The sequence below is a fragment of the Anolis sagrei genome, chromosome 5 (genome assembly GCF_037176765.1).
Source record: "Anolis sagrei isolate rAnoSag1 chromosome 5, rAnoSag1.mat, whole genome shotgun sequence".
In the NCBI taxonomy this organism is placed as follows: Eukaryota; Metazoa; Chordata; class Lepidosauria; order Squamata; family Dactyloidae; genus Anolis; species Anolis sagrei.
Genome location: NC_090025.1, coordinates 84,970,434 through 84,993,952, shown reverse-complemented (window position 1 = coordinate 84,993,952; position 23,519 = coordinate 84,970,434). Strand labels below are relative to the sequence as shown.

The window sequence follows — 23,519 nt, the reverse complement described above, 5'->3', positions numbered from 1 at the left end:
TCACTAAAGGCTGTTTTATGGTCACTATCACATTCACAATTAATCCCATCTATTTTTTTTGACAGGCTGACATCAGTCTCTAAAACCCTGCACTGCAAATGGGATTTCAATTTCAGCTGACAGCCAGAGACAGCCTGGCATTAGAATTTCAAAACTTGCATGGGTCACTGATGTAGAATTGGGTACCTGACATTTCACAGGCTTTGGTAACAGATGGGGGTCCCCGTCCTCCTTCCCAGAGACTCGGGGTATGTGAAATTTAATGGCTTGCAAGAACAGGCTCGCCGTCTGCACATCTGGACCCTCACATGATATTCCAAAGACTTTGAGATTGGCACATAACTTTGGGTTCATCGATCAACATTGGGTTGGTTGATGCCTGAATCCAGATCCATGTATGCACTTGGTCTACAGCTGCAAGCAAATAAAGCTGTGGCCTATTTCTATCCAGAAAAAAAGGCTGTCTGGTCTGTGCAGAGTGGAGCAGACCTTGCCCCTAGCCACTCAATATCCTTCCTATTGGTTCCAGAGTGGAGGAAATATAATCAAAGGCTGAAAATCCTGCGAATCTTGGAGAAAAACAACTCAGACAAATATTTCTGCTCATTCTCTTCCAATTTTCCAGCATATATCCAGGATGAATTTGGATTAAATGGTTCACCTATCATTTGTTCCACTGTAATGTGTCAAAGACTGGAATTTTCACCAGGATTTTGAACATTCAGAAGTATCAGAATATGAATGAAATTCATGTAAATAATGTGCTCCTACAACTGTGGTTCAGTCTCCTCTGTCTCAAATTACTTACAGCATTTTCAACACCACCTTTCTAAATCACCATTCTACGACCTCCTTATAAATCATTTTAAAGGAAAATAATACTTTTTCTTAATATTTATAATCAAATGGCTGGTCACATTTTAATTAAACATAATGTTTTCCAATACAATATTCCTGTGAGGATTATTTTAAAAATCTCTGTATAATCCATCGTTTATTATTTTAAAAACCCACAACTAATTTCATAATGGCATGTGCTTCTGTTCTCAAAGTATCTATTTGTTGAAATATTAAACTAGAAGGTTGATTTCTTTCTCCTTATTCTCATTGCTTTACTCTTTCTCTTAAATTTCCAAAAAGGCATAGGCACACTATAAACCCACATTATCAATGCACCATTTTACTATTTTCCTACTATTACCACAGAAATACATGCATCCTGCAACTCAACTTTCACTGCAGTCATTGGCAAACAATTTTAGTCCATTGGCGGTAAATTCTAAATAGAAAGAACCTTTTTGGCAGAGTTTGGAAACATAATGTCTCTGGACTGTTCCTCCCAAAATCCTTCAGGCAGCATGTGCCCTATAAACATGTGAATAGCCAAAAAAGTAGCCGCCTCTTAAATCTATATAAATAAAAATGTAATTTTCCTTTGTGGAATTAATATAACTCAAAAACCACTGGACGAATTGCCACCAAGTTTGATTTTGTCATTTGGGGGTTGTAGTTGCTGGGATTTATAGTTCACGTACAATCAAAGAGCATTCTGAAAGATTTTCTGAAAGATTTGAAAGATTTTCTGTTCTTGGTTGGAAAGTGTTATTCTTGTTTAATTGTGCGGTACTTACTTTGAAGATAGTTGCTATATTCCAGAAACTTTATTTTTGGGGCTGCCACAAATTAGGTTGAATTGGTTGAGAGTCAATGAGATATTCATTGAAAAACTAGAGCAAAATGTGATGTAGGATGTCCACAAAAACAAAAGTTTTTTTTAATTTAATAAACATTTCCAATTTTTTATGATAGAACTAATTAGGAAATGACATTGATTACCAAGAAACAAAAAATGTGTTACTTGGTGTTAAGAAGTTACCTTGAGAATATCAAGGTCATGAAAGTGGCTAAAATGTATTAAATAATTAAGAGAATAAATAAAACATGTCTGTTTATTGCCTTAGGAGCAATGCCAATAAAAGGGCTGAGCAGGTTTTGGGCCATCTAAACAAAGGACACGAGTTTAAAATTCATGCTTAAAAACCATCTGGGTAGGCCTGCTGTGAGAATTTGGTTTTTTGATGGTTTTTAAATTCTGACTGCTGATCTAGCTGTCAGAGTTCCTCCAGCAGGTCGTTCCACAGTCTTGGGACAGCTGATGAAAAGGTCCTCTGGGTGAGGACCTTTTCATCAGCTTGGGTTCTGGCTGGTTGGAGTAGCTGCCCTCCAGAGGACCTCAGTGCTCCTCATAATGTCATCCCATGACATCCTAAACAAACGCATTCCCACATATGACTACATGCAACTACTTCCCACATACATATGGGAAAAGTGTAGCCACATGTTCTTGTATGTAGTTCTCAACACCCTTTACCATGGTCTGTGATGGCTAGGGCTTATGGAAGCTGCAATGCAGCAACACCAGCAGGGCTACATCTTAACCGTCTCTAGCTTACATTTTCCTATGTATTTAACCCAAGAAAATCTTCTCAAGAGTCAGGGGTCGTCTAATATGCGGGGTCGTCTTATATGTGGGAGTAGTCTTATACATGGGAGTAGTCTTATACATTGGAGTAGTCTTATACACTGGAGTACTCTTATATGCTGGAGTAGTCTTATAGAATGGGTGCTGAAACTTCCAATCGGATTGGAGAATCTGTGTTTGCCACATATGATGGGGGGAGCTCAAAAATTGCAATGACCGTGTCCCTGCCATATGCAGCGACTGTATGAAAGCATTAAGGGTGACGCTGCACAAGTATTGTAGAAGAAAATCCATTCATCAGGATTCGTGGACTTAATGCAGTCCCGATAATGAGGTGAAGGGGCGCCTCACCAGGAAGGTGTAAGTGAAGGGCGGAGCAAGCTGCAGGCGTCCAGGGCACCCGGGGTATGGAAAAAAGAGATAGAGTGGCTCTGGGCCCAGACAAACACACCTCTTTTACCTGTCTGACCTCCTCCTCTGCCTCTCAGATCTCACTCCTGAAGACTGCAGTGAAGCAGTGCAGGTGCACATGTGCGAGATCTGAGAGGCAGAGAAGAAGGTACAGTAATAGGAAAATTACCATATTGAAATAAAATCTGATGCTTTAAAAAAATTGGTGTGCGTTGGAAGAGGGGTAGTCTTATATGACGAATATATCCCAAACTCTATATTTTAACTGGAAAAGTTGGGGGTCATCTTGTATGCTCAGTCGTCTAATATGCCGGAATATACGGTAATGGTTTTTCAATATCACTTATTAAAAATACAGTAATATCAACTAGTAAAAAGTAAATACAAACAAGTAAACAACAAACTAATACAACAGAAACAATAGACACATACAAACTCCATATCTGTAACAGAACAACTATGATTTTTCTTCTTGCTGTTAAGTTTTTAAAATTCTATCGACTACCATTGATTTTATGTGTGGGAGAAAGTTATTTTTCATAAACAATATATATTTTCCCCAATCTCCTTCAAAAGTATTAAAAAAAATATTTGTTACACTGGCCAACAGAGATTTTGGTGCCTCAAATGTTTGCCTTCTTTCTGTGTATATTTGACCTGCTGTTTATAAAACTGGCATCAGTTTCCCCCATTAGCTCTAGTTTTGAGATACAGAACATATGCCACGTACCAATCGCCATCTGCTCACCCGTAGAAATCATGATAACTATATCTAAGAAACTAGAACTGATGGGGGTAACTGATGCCAGTTTTGGAAACAGCAGGTCAAATATGCACAGAAACAAACCTAAAAAAAGCAAGTCACCAAGATGTTTTTTTGTTGAGCTTTGTTAATCTATTGACTTCTGTATTATCAACATAGTTAATTTATACATTTCTGCCATTTTGAATAAGTTTAGTATCCAGCTATCCACCGAAGGAATCTCCATACTCTTCCACATCTGAGCAAATGGTATTCAAGATAGAGCTCTACAAATAAACGGCTCCTATAAAAATATACACACTCACAAACTCTCTGCCTTTTATTTGACATTAACATGTCTTTCTACACATAAGGAGCTCAGACTCTGCTTTTCTCTCTGCTATACCCCTTCCCTCCTCTTTCCTGCTGTCTGCATCCATGCTCCCTCTAGTCATTAATCCATCATCATTGCGAGTCACCTTCCATTGATGGGCTGTGAACCATCATGTTTGTGGGAAGTTCAGGGACATATCCAAAGGGAGAAGACAAGCTTGAGCGTGAGAGATGCAGATACTATTTTAGCTAATGAAGCATGCTAATATTTCATGGCAGCTGAGCTTTAAAACTCTCGTGTGATCTTCTGCAGCCCTAAACTGTGCAATTAAAAAAACCTGGCTGAAAAGATCCCCAAGGTACTGCTTTTAAATATCTTAATTAGGAGTAATCCCATTGCACATTATAGTAACTCGGAGCATTTAGTCTTGCTGAAATACAGCTATGTATGAGGACTGAAATGTGAAATTGCTAGAAATTATGTGCCACTAGGGTAGATAGTAAGCAAAAGCAGAATACCATATCAGTTTTGAATTAAGGAACATCAATAATAATAATAATTCAGAATGAACATGCCTGTTCGCCAGAATCTATAGGAACTGTGGTGTAGTGTGGAATTTGGCTCCTCTTTTTTTTGGAGGATAATAACCATTAAATGTATCATTAAGATCACATATAAGTAAACTAACAGAAATAACTGCTTATTTCTAATAAATATAGAAAGCTACCAGTCACTTGGGACTCTGGGATCTTGTCTTTAATACGGCCCAGCAGTAATTTGAACATGTGGTACTACTTGAAACTGCATTTAACAAAATTGTCTCACAGAAATTATCCTTTCAGATACGTGATCTAAGAAGCTTTTCGATTTAGCATGAAATCTGGGCCATTTTTGCTTAAATCCTTCATCATTATCCATTCCTCTAACTGAAATTACTCGATTCATGCGTGGTGTTTTGGCAGTGGAAAAGAGCTGGATGAAAGATGAGCATTCAACTCCTGCCCAGGGTTTTCAGTATACAGTCTGTTACTGCCATAACGTAAGGCGCATTAGGATCTTGACAAATGATTTAAAGCAAGCAGAAACTAAGTGTTAGGAGCTGAAAGACACCATGATAAGCAATCTTCTTGGCGTACCTACTGCTGGACTGCATGGATTTAGGAGTGACTATCTGAACACTCCCTCATATTTCTAAAAACAAAATAAAAAACTCTGCAAATACTAAAGCCAGACAGCTATAGTTTACTTTCCACTTAAATCTTTCAATAGTTTCACTTTACTCGTGCAGTGCTGCCTATAGAGGAAATTACATAGTGCTTATAACTCAGTCCTCTAAAGTGAATAGGGATGGAAAGAATATATTTAAAAGGGTAAAATAGTTAAAAAATATTTCTCAAGTGACAATAAACCCTGATTTTAAAAAAAATAACCGATGAGAATCTTTGCAATTTGGGACATTCTCTACACAAAATGTGTATGTCGTTGCATAGAAAGTAGTATTTTCTACACAGAAAACATTTATTCCTATAAAGAAAATGCTTTCTGAGCAAAATAACTACATATGATTTTTCCCCCAGGATCAGTCCAGAGACTGTTTTGAAAGACTTTGTCACAGCAGAAGAACTGCCAAAATTATTCATGGCTTCAGCTGAAAAGAAAATTAGTAAAGAATTATATCATGAAAAGTAAGTATTTTCCTCCTTCATATGCATGCCAACATGGCTGTTCTATAGGTTTGGCATAAAGCATAACTTTTAAAAGCCAACGTAGTAACATAATTTTTGCTGTCGTTGTGAACATTGTTTTGGTTCCACATTAGCTGTTACTTATTTGGTTACAAGTAATTCATTACTTTAAAAATATAGCCTTGTAAAAAAAGACAGAAAGCAATGAAAATCAGATTCAGATGGCTACCACTTCATCCACAATTAGCCCAACAAAGCTTGGAAATCCAAAGGAAAGTTATTTTTTTTATACCAAAAGTAATAATAACAGAATTGCAAGATGTGTCATCACTTCATAGAAAAAATGCTGTTATGCTCTTCTTATTACAACAGGTAGGATCTTACAGGTGTTCTAACTGTAAAACAATTCTACCAAGCTTTCTCTACAAATATTCATTCGCAGGACTGGCTATCTGACTTCTCAAGGATAGAATAAGAAGCCTTGAAATTTATAATGTTTTAGCTCTATTTTGTTTTGTTTTTTTTGCACTGTAAGCCAGATCCCATCTGATTTTGCAAGCTAACCAGGGTCAGCCCTGATTAATACTTGGGTGGGAAACTATCAAAGAATACTAAGTGCTGTAGGCTATATTTCAGAAGAAGGAACTGGCAAAACTACCTCTGAGTATTCCTTGCCTTTAAAAACCTGATGGAATGAATGGAGTTGCCATAAGTCAGCACATGACTTGAAGACACACAAACTATATTGGGTCTCGCATTGAGATAAATGCAGTCATGACACGGGGCTGGCACAAGAGTGAAATGTCATCCCACGTCCCCAGGTTGTCCGATCCTGGAGAACACAAGACGGCAGTGAAGACAGTTGTGGCTGGTTCCACTCAGGAACTAGACCAACTGTCTTAATTGTCCCTAACTTGGATTGGGACCCTGAACGGTTTGGGACCCACCTACCTACCCGACCGCATGTCCAACTACGAACCCACACGATCTCTTCGATCTTCTGGAGAGGCTCTTCTCTCGCTCCCGCCCGCATCGCAAGTGCGACTTGCAGGGACGAGACAGAGGGCCTTCTTGGTGGTGGCCCCCTGGCTCTGGAACTCACTCCCCAGAGTGAGTGAAGCCCCCACACTGGCAATCTTCAGGAGAAATTTGAAAGCCTGGTTATTCCAATGTGCCTTCAGTGATTAAATGTAAGATACTCCCGGACCAAACTTTGCACAAAATGTCCTTAGAAGCACTTTATTTTATGGTTCGTGCAATTAATTCCTTCCTCATTCCCCGATCCTCCTCCTGATAATTTACATTGCCCTATCTCCCAGTGTTTTAAAATTTTATCCTTGAATCCGGCCCTGCCCAGTGAAATCTTCTGTGTTTTAATGCTTAATTTTATATTGTTGTGTCACTTATTATATTGGTTTTGCATTTTATGTATTTTATTTTCTGGTTTTGTTATGTTTTTGTGTTATATTGAGTGTACTGTACTGATGGGCATGGCCTCATGTAAGCCGCACCGAGTCCCCCTGAGGGAGATGGAGCGGGGTATAAATAAAGTTTTATATTATTATTATTATTATTATTATTATTATTATTATTATTATTATCAGGATTTGGGCCTTCTCCCAAATTTGTTTAACTCGGGGCAAGTCTATATTAAGGTGGCCTTGCAGCTGATTCAACTACACAGCAACTGAAGTAGTCAGTGTAGATGAGCCCAATGTTTGTGAAAATTGAGCCACCAGTAAGCAAAAGTGTTATTATCTCAGCCATGCAAGTTGACAATTTTGGAGTATTCTGGATGCTCAACCTGTATTTTAATGTCACAATGAATAGCACTAATGAGAATGGAAAGCTATGTAGTACACCTAAGACATATCTGAAGCAGACTATTTTCCTCTCAGTTGAGTTATTTAATTTCAATACTATTACTTTCCAAGTGGTATAAAACACATACATTAATCAAACTACAACTCATTTCTAGAATCTTTGGCATTGCATTTTATTCAAAGTAGTGAAGGAAAGGTCCCAATGTCATTCTAATTGATAGTTTTCATTTCTGGTAACGAATTCCACCGTTTAATCACATCCCTATAGAGGCATATCCTGCTAGAAGAATTATTTGTTAAAGATGAGAATTTAATTTGGAAATACATTTCTTGGATTCCGTAGGGGCTGCAGTCATCATTGCTTCTTCAGAGTTATTGAATTATCTGTACACTAAAATGGTTTTCTTTCATGCACACTTAATAGAATCATCATCTCTTCAAAAATAAATATTTTCCATTCCTACCAAACACTATATCTACCATGCACATTTTTTTCTCCTGAACATACCACACATACATGCAGTAATTCCTAGCAGGTTTTGACTAGCTCTGCATACAATTCGAGTACAATGAGACTTCAGCTTGATTTCTAAAGCGATATCATTGGAATGACAGGAAGGATTAAAAATTGTTGTATAGAAACTACAATATGTATAATTGAAACAATTCTACATTACGTTCTTGTGCAGTGAAAGAAATCATACATTTCGTTTCTCATAACTTCTAAACATTTCTATATTTCCAGCATGGGTGAGCTGCCTAATTTATAGCTACTTTTACTTATCCTTTCATGACAGATATATTTTTAAACAAAATTATGAAGATGAATTGTATGGTTATATTACTTTTTTTAGACTGAAGTCACTACAGAAAAACTTACCAATAGAAAACTGGAGTACAGAAGCTGTGGTTGTGTTAAGGCCATTAGTGGTCTAGAGAATAAAGATAATAACAATTGTTGAATTAAACCACAAATGAATGATTGTATTTTAAATTGAAAGAAAACTGTGTCTGTTGCATCAGCCAATCCCAATACATTTCTGTATTTTTTTGTTGATATAATTACTTTTAAAATTTGAAGGGAGCAATTTTCTTTCCTTTTACAGAACAGGGAATGCTTCTTTCAGGATGATACTTGTGTAATATACAAACACCCTCTTAAAAGCAAGGGTTGTATACTTTCCTTCATTTCAATACTGTTCTTCTAGTCCAGGATGGATACAGAACAGCTTTATCTATGACACCATCCATATTCCACATTGCCATTTTTTTTACTATATTCCAGTTTAAGACATGGAATCAAAACCAGTAGTGACAGATCATCATTTGTTTTGAAAATGGATCTAAATTAGGAGGAAATATAGCAGTACAGCTAACTCCTAGAAGGTAATGATTGGCCTTTTGTACCAACTGGAGGGCTTTTATAAAATTGGACAAAAGAATAGGTATAACTAGGTGAGACAGTATGTGACCTCAGTTCTATGAAAATCGTTCATCCATGATCTAGGCATATATCTGGATTTTGAAGAGGCAGAAATAGAGGCTGAAAGGGAGAAACATTCCAAGAGGAAGGCACATCAAGCAAACCCTTGTTGGGACTGTTTTCCATCAGGAAATGTATGTCCTCATTGTGAAAGACCATGCAGATCCAGAATAGATCTCTACAGTCAATTGCGGATCCACCACTAAGACTACACTGGGAATACAATCACACTTGGCCATGATTGATAGCCTATGGATGTACATGGATATAGATTTCTGTAAGTGAGTGATGATAAAACATTTCATTAAACAGTTACTGTTTCTTACATCAGGTGATAAGCCCAATAATAACGTCATTAGCTGCTGCTAATGAAGGTGCCAGACTTGACATTGGCTTCCTCCACATTGCACCTACATCCCAGGATCTGATCACAGATTACAATCTTATCCCAGATTATCTCACAGTGGAAACTCGTATAATCCATTTTAAGCAGATCCTGGGATGTCATCATTATCAGCGATCACTCTTGCCCAAGCAGGATGGCCTTCCTAGTGTAGGGTCTTGGTGATGGGTCTGTAGGTGACTGTGGAGACTATTCTTGGCCCACGTGTTCTTCCACAGTAAGGACATCAGTTTCCAGATGGAAGTTGGTCCCGGTCAGGGTTGGCTTTATGCCTCTTCCACTTGACATGTTTCTCTCTTTAGTTCTCCATTTGTGCCTCTTTCACAGCATGTTGGTAACAGCTGGCCTCCAGTTAGCGTGCTCAAGGGCTTTCCAGTTTTTAAGGTTGGCTTTAAGTCCATCTTTAAATCTCTTTTCTTGTCTATCAACATTCTGTTTCTCATTCTTGAGTTGAGTATAGTAACTGCTTTGGAAGATGGTGATCAGATATTTGGACAATGTGGCCAGTCAAGCAAAGTTGATGGCAGAGGGTCATCACTTCAATGATAGTGGTCCTTGTTTCTTCCAGTACGCTGATGTTTGTCTGCCTGTCTTCCCAAGAGATTTGCAGGATTTTTCGCAAGCAATGCTGCTGGAATTGTTCCAGGAATTGAGTGTGACATCTGCAGATGGTCCATGTTTTGCAGGCAAATAACAGGTTTGGGAGAACAATAGTATTATAAACAGGCATCTTTGGTCTCCATATGAATGTCCCAATCCTCAAACACCTTTGAAAGAATGCTACTTTCCAGAGCTTAGACAGTGTTGTATTTTAGTGTTGATGTTGATTTTTGTAGAAAAGTGGCTGCCAAAGTAGCGGAAATTGTCAACTTTTTCTAACATTATACCATTAAGCTGTATTTCTGACATTGCAGAGGTATTGGCTAGTATCTGTTGAAAGAGCACTTTGGTTTTCTCTATGTTCAGTGAGAGGTCAAGCTTTTCATATGCTTCTGAAAATGGGTTTAAAGTGACTTGTAGGTCTTCTTCTGAATGAGTACAGACCACATTATCATCACCATATTGGAGTTCAATAACAGATGTTGTTTTGACCTTGGTTGGGGTTTTCAGTCTGCTGAAGTTAAATAGTTGAATTCCTTTGCAAGGTCAATGAATGCCATGTACAGAAGTTGGTTTTCTTGAAGTTTCCACATTCTGTTCTTTCCCCCTTTTTGAAAAGGGTGATGATGGTGGCATCTTTGAAGTCTGCTGGGATTTTCTTGGTTGGCCACACTTTTTCAATGAGCTGGTGGAGTTGTTGTGTCAGCACAGGTCCACCCTCTTTAAAGATTTCAGCAGGGATCACATCAGGTCTGCTGACTTTGTTGTTTTCAGTTGGGTGATGGCTTTGTTGACAACCTCCTAACTAGGCGGTGCTGCAAGCTCATCCTTGGGATATATGGCAGTGTAGAAGGGGCCACTATGTTTATTTTGGAAGAACAACTGGCATAGTACTTTTGATTCAAATTAAGAAATCTTTATTTTCTGCTATGTTATTCTAATGTTGCATTATTACACTTTAAATTTAATTAATTTAAACCAGGGAAGGCAACTATGACCGTGCAGGTGTTTCTGGCTTACAACTCCCAATAACCATAACCAACAGAACAAATGCAAATGGATAATGGGTGATACAATATAATCAACTGCTGAAGAGCAACAGTTGATTTAAACTATGCTATTTCAATGTATTTACCAATTATCCTAGTAAATTAGGTTAGTTTGTTAGCTCAATGAGAATTTGCAAGTGACCTTTTTTAGGAAAGGAAAGTTCTTCATACATAGAAGGGAATTTAAATTGTAATGTTGTAAATTAATTACAAATGTACATTTCAATATTATATTGTGCTTGCCATATTTATGATTTTGTTTTGCTTTGTTATGTGAGTTATATTTCAGAGGAGTGGAAAGGCAAATAACTTCTTACCTAAGAAAACATATGCAATGGATGGGATTGCCATAGGTTGACTAGAACTAAAGGACACATACACATAGAGCTGTGTATTGATTGATTTACTGTTATTCTGAGCGGCAACATTTGGAAAATATTTTTCAGTAATGGCCTCATTCTTTTATATAGAGTAGAATTTTACCATACTGCAATTAGGCATACACTATCCTTATCCTACTAGACCTCTATAGCTGTTTTCAGGAGCCAGAAGGGCATGGGTTCAGTATATGTATGATGGCACTCACATCTCCAGTGAACCTGTCCCTATCAACAGGTTGCATAATTGAAATGTGCTCAATAACATGGAGCAATCATGTGACAGGGAGATACAGTGAATGGTGGAGATGACTTTTTGCCTATAAGTAGCTTAGCAACCCCTGATAAAGGCCTGGAAGGCTGAGATAACTCACCTGAGAGAGCAGGTGTGTTCGACAGGGGTGTCAGGCTTGATGTTAGGGAGAAAAACATCAAGCTCAGGAAACCCAAAAGGCTCCGTGAGAAGGAAGTGCAGAGAAAGTTCCACAAGCCAGAAAGTGAAGTAAAAGAAATGTCCTCATGTTTTGCAGCCCTTAAATTAGAGAGCATCTCTTTGAGAATTCAGATCAGGCAACACTGCTAGATAGTGAGGATCTCAAGTCCTGTTTCCAATTCAAGTTTTAGCTTAAGTTCTTGGTTTTCCTGAATTCATGTTCATGTTTTGACTCTTTTTTCCCCTGGATTTATGCTCATGTTATGACTCTTGTTTTCTTGTACCTTTTGGATTATTTGGTTTATTGCCTTTGAAGTGTTTTACTCCTCACCAGCTTGGTTGGGCTTTTTACTGATTGACTACTTTTTCTGATTACCTGTTGGATTTTGCCTTTCTTATCTCTTTTGGTGATTTCCCCTTTTTATTTGTACTTGCTTCAATAAACTGCTTTATTACTGCTTTTGGAGTCCTGGTTTGTGCTAAGGGTAAGGGGTATTTTGGCTGGTGTGCAACATCAATACTCAACAATATGTTAACTATATGTGTTAAGGTTGAAAAGAAATACTATTAACTCAGATGTTATATGTAACTGTGGAAAAATGAGCTAACCTGGCTGACACTTTCTTCAAAACCTTTGACCTAATTTTAATAGAGTTCATTAGTGGAGTTAGCAACTTCAGTGGAAAGGGTTTTGTTGGTGCCCAGTTCATGACAGCAATCATCAAAATGGTGTTAACACACCTTTCCCATCTTAAAAAATTATATTCAACCATTAAATAGCTCATCTTCAGTTGATGTCAGTAATACCCTTGTGGTGCAGGTGATTAATTCCACTTTCCAAGCCTAATGGCTTGAACATTGAAGCAAAACAAGAAAAATACCCAGAATATTTAAAGCAATTAAATCTAAAAGGTAAAATTTTGGAAGAGTAGTTTGGAATGGACTGAGATTTAACTATTTGAGGAGATACACAAATAAGACAGAGGGCCAAGGAAAGGAGGCAAGATCATGTTATGTTAAAGGCGAAAATGTAAAACAAATTGAAAAGCTCTAAACAGAAAAAGTGAAACCTCACAAATGTTAAATTAGGAAACAGTCACTTACCAATTCTCTTGGCCCGTATGGCTCACAGAAAGTGACAGCGCTGCCATGCATAATTACACCACACTGGTCTCCAACCTCGCAATTACTACATTCAAACCTGCAGGAAAATAGAGCACAGTCAACTTGAAAGTGCTGAATAACAAATGAGAGACTCCCAACATTCTGACTTTCAGAAGGAAGGGTCTGTTTGAGAATTTAAAGTTAACGAATAAATTACCATCCAAATTAGCAGCATTGTTTGGCTTTCAAAAATCCGAAGTATTTCACTATGCCCCAACTCCCAAACAAAACATATTTCATAATATAGTTTAAATAAATGAACAGTTTTTTCAATGACATCAATACTATGGTTTTCAAATATGAGAAACATCTGTGTTGTATTGCAGTCAGAAAAACTTTATAAATATTATGCATTTCAAACAGCAAAATACATCTGTAAGTAGGCCTTGCCTCAATATGAATGGATGGCAAAAAAGGAGAAACAATCCTATTATCAACCTGGCTTCTTGCCTTGATTCTTTTTAAAAAGCCTATGTAATAATTTCAGTTCTTTTTGCTCAGTCTACCTGTGCTACTAGTATTCTCCTATTTATCATGCATTAAAGGTATACTGAACTTATACTGTGTATTTAGAGATAGAGGAAATTCTGACATCCATTAAGAAAAGCCAAAGCCACAGCTGAATTCACATTTCCTGGACTGGTGTTAAAAACAATTAAAATATTTTAGTCATTACATTTGCACAAAAAAAGGAATAATGTACACAAATACAATATGGATTTTCTTATTGTTGTTTAAAATATATAGACTGGTATAGAAATTAGAGGAAGTAGATTTATTACTGAATAAGTACAAAGTGACAAGAGATTCACTGTATGAGTATCCCACAGAAAGCTGTGTTGAGTTTGGTTTCTGCAATATCCCAGGCATCTATCCATGAAAGGGAGGTTGCCTCTGAATATGCACTGGGTACATTTGTATATATAGGATAAGCTATCTTCTATCTTGCTTCTGTTTTTCTTCCAGATATTTCTACAATTTTCCCTTAACTAATTTGAATGCAAATTCAATGTATGTCATGCATTGTTCAAAAATATATACATACGTTATATGTATGACGTATGAAGGACAGTAGTCACACTTCTTAAAAATAGTTTTGTGACACCTTAAAAATGAATGAGTTCTATTTGCCACAAACATCTGTGAACTGTATTTCTAAAGACTTCACCAGGATATTCAACTTGAGCATCTTTTAATCTTGGTTTCATGAACTTGGTTTCATGAACAAACAAAATTATTAAAATATTATATAAAATTACCTTCAGACAATGTATATAAGGTGCATATGAAATGTAAATGAATTTTGTGTTTAGATTTAGGACTCATCTTCAAGATATCTCATTATGTATGTACATGCAAATACAGATACTCCAAAACTGGGGGAAGGAGGGGCGGGGGGTGGTGTGACATCCCAAACACTTCTGGTTACAAGCATTTACAATAAGGGATGTTCAACCTGTACTTTCCTTCATGTCTAACTCTTGGTTGGGCAGCATATTTTGCAGAGTGCTGGATTAAATTAATGACAATACCATATATACTCAGGTATAAGCCGATCCAAATATAAATCAAGGCATCTAATTGTACCACAAAAAACCTGGGGAAATGTATTGACTTGAGTATAAGCCTAGGGTGGGAAATGTAGCAGCTACTGGTAAATTTCAAAATAAAAATAGATACCAATAAAATTACATTAATTGAGGCATCAGTAGGTTAAATGCTTTTGAATATTTACTCTATTTCAAAGAAAAACAGTAAACTAGCTCTATAAGTAGAAAAGCAGGGTCAACAAAAACAATATGGTATCAATAATAACCTAATAATAATAATAAGTGCAATTAATATTAATATCAGTATCAATATTATTAATAATATATACAATTGTTATTTTATTGTTGTACAATTGTGATTTTAATGTTTATATTAATATATTTTAATGCTTGTTTTAATGTAGTTATATTTTATGATTTAATTGATAATTTTATGTTAGGTTTTCATGTTTGTAAGCCACTGAATTTTCCCGTGAATATGTTGGAAACCGCTTTGAGTCCCAGGGGTGAAAAAAGGGGTATATAAAGGAAGCATATAAATATAAATAAATAAATAAATAACAATAAACTTCATGTGTGTCCCACCCTATCTCCTCATGGGGACTTAGGCTGGCTTCCAACATAGTAACAGTGAAACATTCAATGCCTATATAAACAATGCAGAGCTAGATACAGATCTATAATTATATATACTAATTTCACATATGCATTTCCCTCTGAAACATTTGCAAATTCTTTCCTGTAATATTTGCAAGCCCTATATATCTATGTTTATATCTCTCTAGACATCTCTTTCTCTATATGTGTGTGTGTGTGTGTGTGTGCTTTTCCCCTGTAATATTTGCATGCCCTGTATATCTATATTCATCTCTATCTATACATGTCTCTATATTTTTGTGGGTGCATTTCCCCCCGTAATATTTGCAAGCCCTATATATCTATATTCATATATATCTATCTAGAATCTCTCTCTATATAGATAATTTTATCTATATAGGATTTGCAAAGACCTGCAAAGATATGAGAGGAAAATTCATATATAAAAATAATGTAGATAGATAGATAGATTGATAGAGATAATATATAGGTTCGTAGGGATTGCAAAGGCTTGTGGGGGAAAATGCCTATATATCTGCAGGAGAGATTAACAACTATTTCAGGGGGAAATGCTTTTATAAGATTAATGGATATTCCTGACTTGCAAGGGCTTCTTTCCCTCTCAAGAGAGGATTTGGAAAAGAAGAGAGAAAAATAAATCATATATTGCCAGCAATGCCCTCCACGCTCCGCTGCCTGGCTTGACCCCATTATAACCTGAGGGAGGTTTTTTTCCACCATAAAAAGTGCTGAAAAACTTGGCTTATCTTCGAGTATATACGGTAATTCAAAATTTGGCACAAATTTGGCACTAAAGACTTTCTTTTCTTTTCTTTTCTTTTCTTTTCTTTCAAACCTAGAATTTGAATGACGGGCATTCTAGACTTCCTAAATAGCACCTAGTAAGCATGGACAAATATGAAACAATTCCCTGCTGAAATAATTACACTACAGTTGCTAGGCACCTAGGTCTCTGCATAAAGACTCGATCAATTCAAAAATAGGCAGGATGCCATTACAGCAGATGGACTCAAAATAAAAGTAGACTGCCAAAAGACTACCCATGAACATGAGGTTGTAGATGTGCAGTTATTAAAATGACTGTTCGTTGAGGAAATATGCCCTTCTCGATCCAAATATTTTTAAAATACTGTCTTAAACATATTTTTTTTCAATCAGAAGATAGTTCTCGTTTACACAAATATATTGCCATATGGGCTCCTTAGTCTTTGTATGTTATGTTGGAAATGTTTTGTTATACCAGTTTGCATTGCAAGTTTTTGCTATGCTTTAGATTGAAGAGTGATGATTTCACAATGCCTGATTTTGAAGTGCTTTTCCTTGAAATAGTATTTGTGCTATCGCACGCTGGGCCTGTGCATAAAACTGTAGACAGGACATAAATTCTGTGTGTCCAACGGGATGCCGGGGCTGCCTCAGATTAAAGGCTTTTGGATTTCCTTAAAACAGAGTCTCTAGATTGCTTAAAGGTTCAACAAAGTTCTTTATTAATGAAAACAAACCGGTACTTTAAGGCTTTCTTAACAGTCTATTGGCTCTTTCAATCTTGTTCACAGGGAACAGGCACTATCTTCTTAACTGTAACTAATGGAGAAATCCTTAACTTCTAATCTGGGCAGTCTGTCTTTGCCTCTGATGGTGTGGAGCCCCTACACCCGGTACCAACTGCTTCTGGCTTCCGCGAGTGACCCTTACCAAGCAGAGCTTTGTAGACTTCCAGGGGAAAAGGATTCAGGCTTACGGTGATGGCTGGCTGAAGTCCCTCAGCAAAGGAGCTGTAAGACTGTATGATCCTCGGCCAAGCTGTGGGCTGTATAACCCTGGCCAAGCTGTAGAAGACGAAGCTTTCTACAGGAGCTCTTGATATTATGTCCTGCATGAAAAGCTTCTCTGTGTGGACTAAACTCAAACTCGCTCCAAAACCCAAAAAGGGGCGGGACCAGGGAACCTAACTATAATTGACAGGTGGCTTGCCCTATGATTGCAGCCAAAAGGAGCCACCTATCTGCAGAGATCCTGAAACTTAGGACTACAACAAACATTCAATGCAAAGCAAACAAAATTGGAGCTCCTGGTACAGCTGTACCTGCACAGTATTCTAGATCCCTTTATATGTTCAAGTCTTTGGGAAAGAAAGAAAAATCTTAATGGATAAAGTAGCAAAATTATTTTGCTTGCAAAGAGCATATAAAGCAGTGGTTCTCAACCTGTGAGTTTCCAGATGTTTTGACCTTCAACTCCCAGAAATCCTAATAGCTGGTAAACTGGCTGGGATTTCTGAGAGGTGTAGGCCAAAACACCTGGGGACCCACAGGTTGAGAACCACTGATATAAAGGATGAGAGGGATCGAGATCATGGGGTCATTATAAGTCGGCACGCAACTTGAAGGCACATATTAATGTTTATTTGTATCCTTAAAAAATATTGTTGTGAGCTACCTTGAATTCCACTTTTAGGAGAAAGGTTGGCTATGAAATAAATAAATAAGATATGACGTATTAAGAATATGTATCTCTGCTGTTTTTGTATTCTTGTTTTTTAATCTGTTTGTAGATTTTATGTTAGTTTTTCTGAATAAAAATATTAATTAAAAAAAGATATGCAACACAAATTTATTTATTTTATATCTAACTTTTTCCGAACAATTGGTTAACATTATCATGTGCCACAGTCAGGAACTAGTGAATACGTTTTGGGGATGAATTTGGCTAAAGAATATCCTCTAATAAAATCTGGCTTTATTCTTTAAACATGTGCTCTTAGACAATCTCAGTTTAGTCATGTTATCTAGGGAGTGTTTAGGCTTGATTTGCTTATCCACGGCATCGATAGAACCCTTCTCCAGCACCACATTTCAAATTAGCTATTTCCCTTCCTACAAGCTTTCTTGGCTGTCCAATTTTCACAACCATACATAGAAAATGGAAATATGATGGCATGGACAATCCTAACTTTAGTCTTCAATAATATATCTTTATACCTCATGATCTTGTTATAGGTGCTCTTCTGATTTAGAATTATAGAATCATACAATAATAAAGTTGGAAGAGACCACATGGGCCATCTATTCCAATCTCCTGCCATGCAGGAAAGGCACAATCAAAGTACCCCTGACAGATGAACATCCAGCCTCTGTTTAAAAGCCTCCAAAGAAGGAGATTCCACAGGGAGCTTCTTGACTTCAGTCCATTCTGTTTAACGACTGTGCGGTAAGGAAAATCTTGAACTATTTCAATGTCTTAATTGTCTTCTTTGAATTTATGTAAATTGTCTGTGGTCATTAAGATCTTCTTGCAGCAATTAAAAAAATCTTGATTTTTTATCTGATATGAAACCATACAAAATAATTATTGGTGATTTAATTTTTAATAATATATTCGGTTCTGTTTTCCTTTCTTTTGTCTTTCTGAATCCTAAATTGAGGAGTTTATTTTGCAGACCCACAAGGATGCAGTGGAAGTACACCACTGGATCCTGGGAACTGTAACAATGAAGTAAATACAGTGGTATCTGCTGAGGTTTGGTTCTAGGGACACTCATGGATACCAATGTTCATGGATACTCTCAAGGTCTATTCTATACAATGGCATATTAACATGAATTAAAAAGATATATTTTCATACTGTGGATGGTTGAATTAACCGATACAGAATTCATGGATACAGAGAGTAGACTGCATATTAAGTCATCTGACAGGTCCCACCCCATGTGTTTTCCCCACAGGGAGAAAGGCAGAGTATAAATGATGATGATGATGATGATGAGAAGCAACTGGAAAAGCTCACACAAAAAGAGGATCTAAAGATGGAACTGCAAAGACTCTGGCACAAGCCAATAAAGGTAGTCCATGTGGTGATCGACACACTGAGTGCAGTGCCTAAAGAACTTGGCCTGCACTTAAAAACAGTTGGCGCTGACAAAATTACCTGCAAAAGGTCACCCTACTCAGATCTGCACACATTATTCTCTGATACATCACACAGTCTGAGACACTTGGGAAGTGTACAAAAGCCAGCAGAATGATTAGAGTTGGATAGGTTCATTCGAAAGAGCCTGAGAGTCGGAAGAAAACTTCTGAATTTGGGCTTCCGAAGCAGTTTTGAACCATGCAGGAAAGGTGGGGGGAAGGGAATCTGAATTTGAATCACTTACCTCTTTGTTTGGAAATATTCCATAATGTTCGGATGTCTCCCAAAGTTATTTTAATTTTCAGAACCATTAAGCAACTTTGGTAAAGCCTAGAAAGTTTTAAAATCTCATGCTTTCCCTCTCCCGGCAACGCAAGGGAGGGATGAGGTGGTTGTGGCTAAGCACAGCCATTGTTGTAGTTTGTGAAGGCCAGGCCCCCAATGGTAGAGATTGCAAAAGGTCCTGCACTATCCGGTTGCTCATTAGTCAAAATGGCTGAAGGACCCAAAAATACTATAGCTGTCTTTAGCAGTCTTCGTCTAAATATAAAATAATCTGATTGAATCTACAAAGGTATTTAAAGTAGGCAGCAAAGCAACTTTTGCAAAGCCAAGAGAACATAAACTGCTTAAAAACTAATTATTTCACTTTGGTCTGATTGCCATGGACAAGGCACTGGGTAGCCAGCCACAACCACCTAGCCCTTTACATCAGTAAGTAATGATAAAATAAAATGATTTATTGCATCTGCAAATAGGAATAAATGGATAGATTTTGAGGGTCCCTTCCAACTCAGTTGAGGGTCCCCTCCAACTCAGTAGAGGAAGCAAATGGATGTCAGGAGAGTTTGGATGGTGCCTTTCTGCCCAGAAGAAGGGGGTCAGTCTAGATGTCCCTTGATGGGGTCTGTACTATGATTACTGTTCTCCACCAATTTAACACAGTTTGTGCCACACAAACAAAGTTTCTGGAGTAGAACAACTACCTTCAAAGTTTCATCAGGATTGGTCTTAAAATGAGGGAGGAAGAATCCCCTGAAGTTTCCCCAGTGACATTGCTGTTTTGTTCCTACTACGTACACGTATCTGCCATTAACAAAGCGATTTGGAAGTCTCTGAAGTTTCGGAAAGTTTTGATATTTTTTTTAAAAAATGGAAGTGACTTTAGAATTGGACCACCAGTGCTCCCTGCATCTGAAACGAGTTTTGAATCATTGTTTTTGATCAGCCAAGCCTAATAGTGATCTTGTTTGCTGTGTGCTAATCTTGTTATGCATCAAATATAATAATAATAATAATAATAATAATAATAATAATAATATAATTTCTCCTGTTTCCACCCAAATTGGGAGCACTCATAAGATGATTTCTCCCTGTCTCATTTACCCCCACTTCTCTACACTTCTACTACATTTCAGGAACGAAACGCAACGGATGACAACCAGAAGTAGTTTTATATTGTGTGGACGTTTCCGTGGCACTTTGTCACTGAAATGTCTTAGAAGTGTGTGGAAATGGGAGAGGATTTGCATCTGATGAGGTCCTAGGAGTCTTATATCACTTTTCAGCTTGACTATCACTATCAATTTAATTTTCTTTTCCTTATTTCTTGCTTTTCCGAATAGTAAGGACAAAATAAAAGCTCCTGTTCTTAGTTCATGTATGTATACTTTAGTATCATTCTCTGTAAATATAGCAAAGGGGAACCCATGCACTGGTTATAGGTTAATCTGGAAGACCTTATCAGGCTTCTTCCTTATTTTTAATTTCTCCGATTCTCAGCATATAAAGTGGCTTCGCAGCTTGGTTACTTCTCCTTTATAATCTGTTTTCGAAAATACCGTGAAGAGCTGTGGATAGCTGGAACATCTCTTTTTATTATCTTTCATCTCCTTTAGGATTATACCCTTTATAAAATGATGAACAGCTTTGAGTAAATCCCAGTTCCAAGCCTTCATGTCGCCTTTGAAATTTATTACTTCAAAAATTAAATGGCTTAGATTTAGTGCCTCAAAGGGAAAAAACCAAGAAGAAAAGAACGACAGCAAGATATTAGTAGTGTCATTAGGGCATCAAAGGAGAAGGAAGAGACTCTGCAACCATGAGGTTCTTGTCCTCTTGACACCATTTGCAGTTTATACAGCAAATGTGTCTGTAAGCAATGCTCTTAATTGCTGTTGCTGCTTATCTCAAATATCCTGCATCTCAAACGATGAAAACATATTTAATTGACTTTCTCCAGGTGTTTGATGCTGCTAGGAGCATTCTATTGATGCAGAAGCTATTTAGATGTTCATCGGCTTCCATAAAACCATAAAGCAATCACATGGGAAACTCACAGTCATGCAGCAAATGCCTACTGCAAATAGGCTTTTCTTTTAGCCTTCTACACACATGAAAGTGCCTGAATTCCATATGTATTAGGTTTCTAATCCAGCAGTATAGAACATGAAAGAAAGTTTAAGCACATAGGCAGATACAGAGGTACAAATACACAAGCAGATAAGTACAAAAGAGAAAATATTAGGAAATCAGATTGCTGGGAATTCAAAACAAAATGTACAAAGAGATGAAACATAATATCTTCAGGGTGCATAGAGTATTAGCCTGTGTACATTTACAGTCAATTTCAAGTACCAAATTATGAGAAACGGAAGGCAGAATATTCTGAGAGACCCAAAAGCATGTAATTAAGAACAAAATATTGGCAAAAGCAATAATAGAAATGTGTTATGCTTTTTCCCTATATAAATATAAAAAAAACTAAACTAAACTTACCACATTGCAGGATTCAGTCCTTGCTGGTGATAAGAATCAAAGTCATCTCGTAATATAATGCTGTCACTGTGCATCTCAGCTGAAAAAGAAACAGTGAAAAAAAATCTGATCCATTTTGTTAAACTTATTCTGCATTGCCAGCATAATGTAAAGATCATAGAACTGAAGCACATTTGTTGAAATTTGTCTTCATTTTCTAAAGTTATTCTATTTCATTGAAGCTCAAACCTTCCTGCATATGTTTGAATGCAAAGGCCCCTGGGTTCAGTTCCTCAAATCTGGAGGAATGACCAAGTATGACCAAATCTAGAGGTATGTCCGACTTGACCATGGTGGTCCACGCCTTAGTTAACTCAAGACTAGACTACTATAATGCACTCTATGTAGGGCTGCCCTTGAAGATGGTTTGGAAACTACAGCTGGTGCAAAGGTCAGCAGCCAGGTTGTTAACTGGAGCAAGTTACAGAGAGCAGTCAACCCTCCTGTTTAAACAGCTCCACTGGCTGCCGATAAGTTTCCGGTCCCAATTTAAGGTGCGGGTTATTACCTATAAAGTTCTAAATGGTTCAGAACCTGCCTATCTGTGTGACTGTATCCTCCCCTGCGGGCCCACACGGACCCTAAGATCTTCCGGGGTCTTACTCTCACTCTCAGGCGCGATTGGTGGGGACGAGGGAAAGGGCATTCTTGGTAGTGGCCCCTCGTCTCTGGAAATCCCTCCCCAGGGAGATTAGGCTGGCCTCCTCCCTATTCACCTTCCGTAAGGAATTAAAAACGTGGATGTTTCACTGTGCCTTTTCTGACTGACAACTCCTATGACAAATGATCAGTATCAGGACCTTAATTTTGATCTGAATGTGATTTCCTATCTTACATCACTATATATATATTTAAGTTTAAGCTGAACTGATCCTGTTAAATTGCTCTAATTCCATGCCATGTCCTATGCTATCATATGTTTTTATCCACCTTACTGAACCCCTATTCTTTAACCAGTTTGCATAGTGGTCCCTTCCCTCCCACCAAAATTAGCTTGATGCTGATTATTGTTATTGTTATGCTGTTTTATGCTATTTGATTTGTTATTGTTTTTGCTTTTAATTGTATTTTGCCTGGGCTTGGCAACATGTAAGCTGCCCCCAGTCCCTTCAGGGAGATGGAGGTGGGGTAGAAAAATAAAGTAGTTCTTCTATGTGTGAGAAACTATATAGACTCAGTTTTGTATATTTCTTATCATTTTGGAAAGCTAACAGAAGTTGTGCTATATGTGGGATTATCACATAATACACAGAATTCCCGTGGTCTGGCTCAGAATGCACCAAGTATAGCTAACTCAAACACTTTCATCTACATATTCCCATTGGCCATCCTCTATTTTTTTTGTTTTGAACAGTTGCTAAAGGAATTGAATCCACTGTACTAATACATATTTTACATTTTTAGTATTTTTGGACTCAACACGCACCATTACAGTATATAAATATAAGATCACAGCAAAGGTTTCGTTAAGAACATAAATAGACCTGTGCTTAATTGTGCTTATTTTAATTCCAGTGACCCTAGAAATGTTGAAATTTTAATCATAAGCTGCTTTGCATTGCCCTGTATTTGTTTTATATAGCAAATAAAGTTCATTTCTGCCCAAATAAAATCTGTCGATTTCTGCTTGTGTGGCAGA

The 23,519-nt window shown here is 37.3% G+C and overlaps 1 protein-coding gene across 4 annotated transcripts in view; it reads right to left on the bottom strand.

The window, feature by feature from the left end:
- Positions 1 to 23,519, bottom strand: part of RELN (reelin) — a 375,263-nt gene that overhangs the window by 211,267 nt on the left and 140,477 nt on the right. For all 4 annotated transcript variants that reach the window (XM_067468825.1, XM_060778339.2, XM_060778338.2 and 1 more), the window contains exons 6-8: positions 21,842 to 21,920; positions 12,927 to 13,023; positions 8,358 to 8,409 (exon numbers count right to left, since the gene is read on the bottom strand). In XM_067468825.1, coding sequence (XP_067324926.1) covers positions 8,358 to 8,409; positions 12,927 to 13,023; positions 21,842 to 21,920 — 228 coding nt within the window. The remainder of the gene's footprint in view (positions 1 to 8,357; positions 8,410 to 12,926; positions 13,024 to 21,841; positions 21,921 to 23,519) is intronic.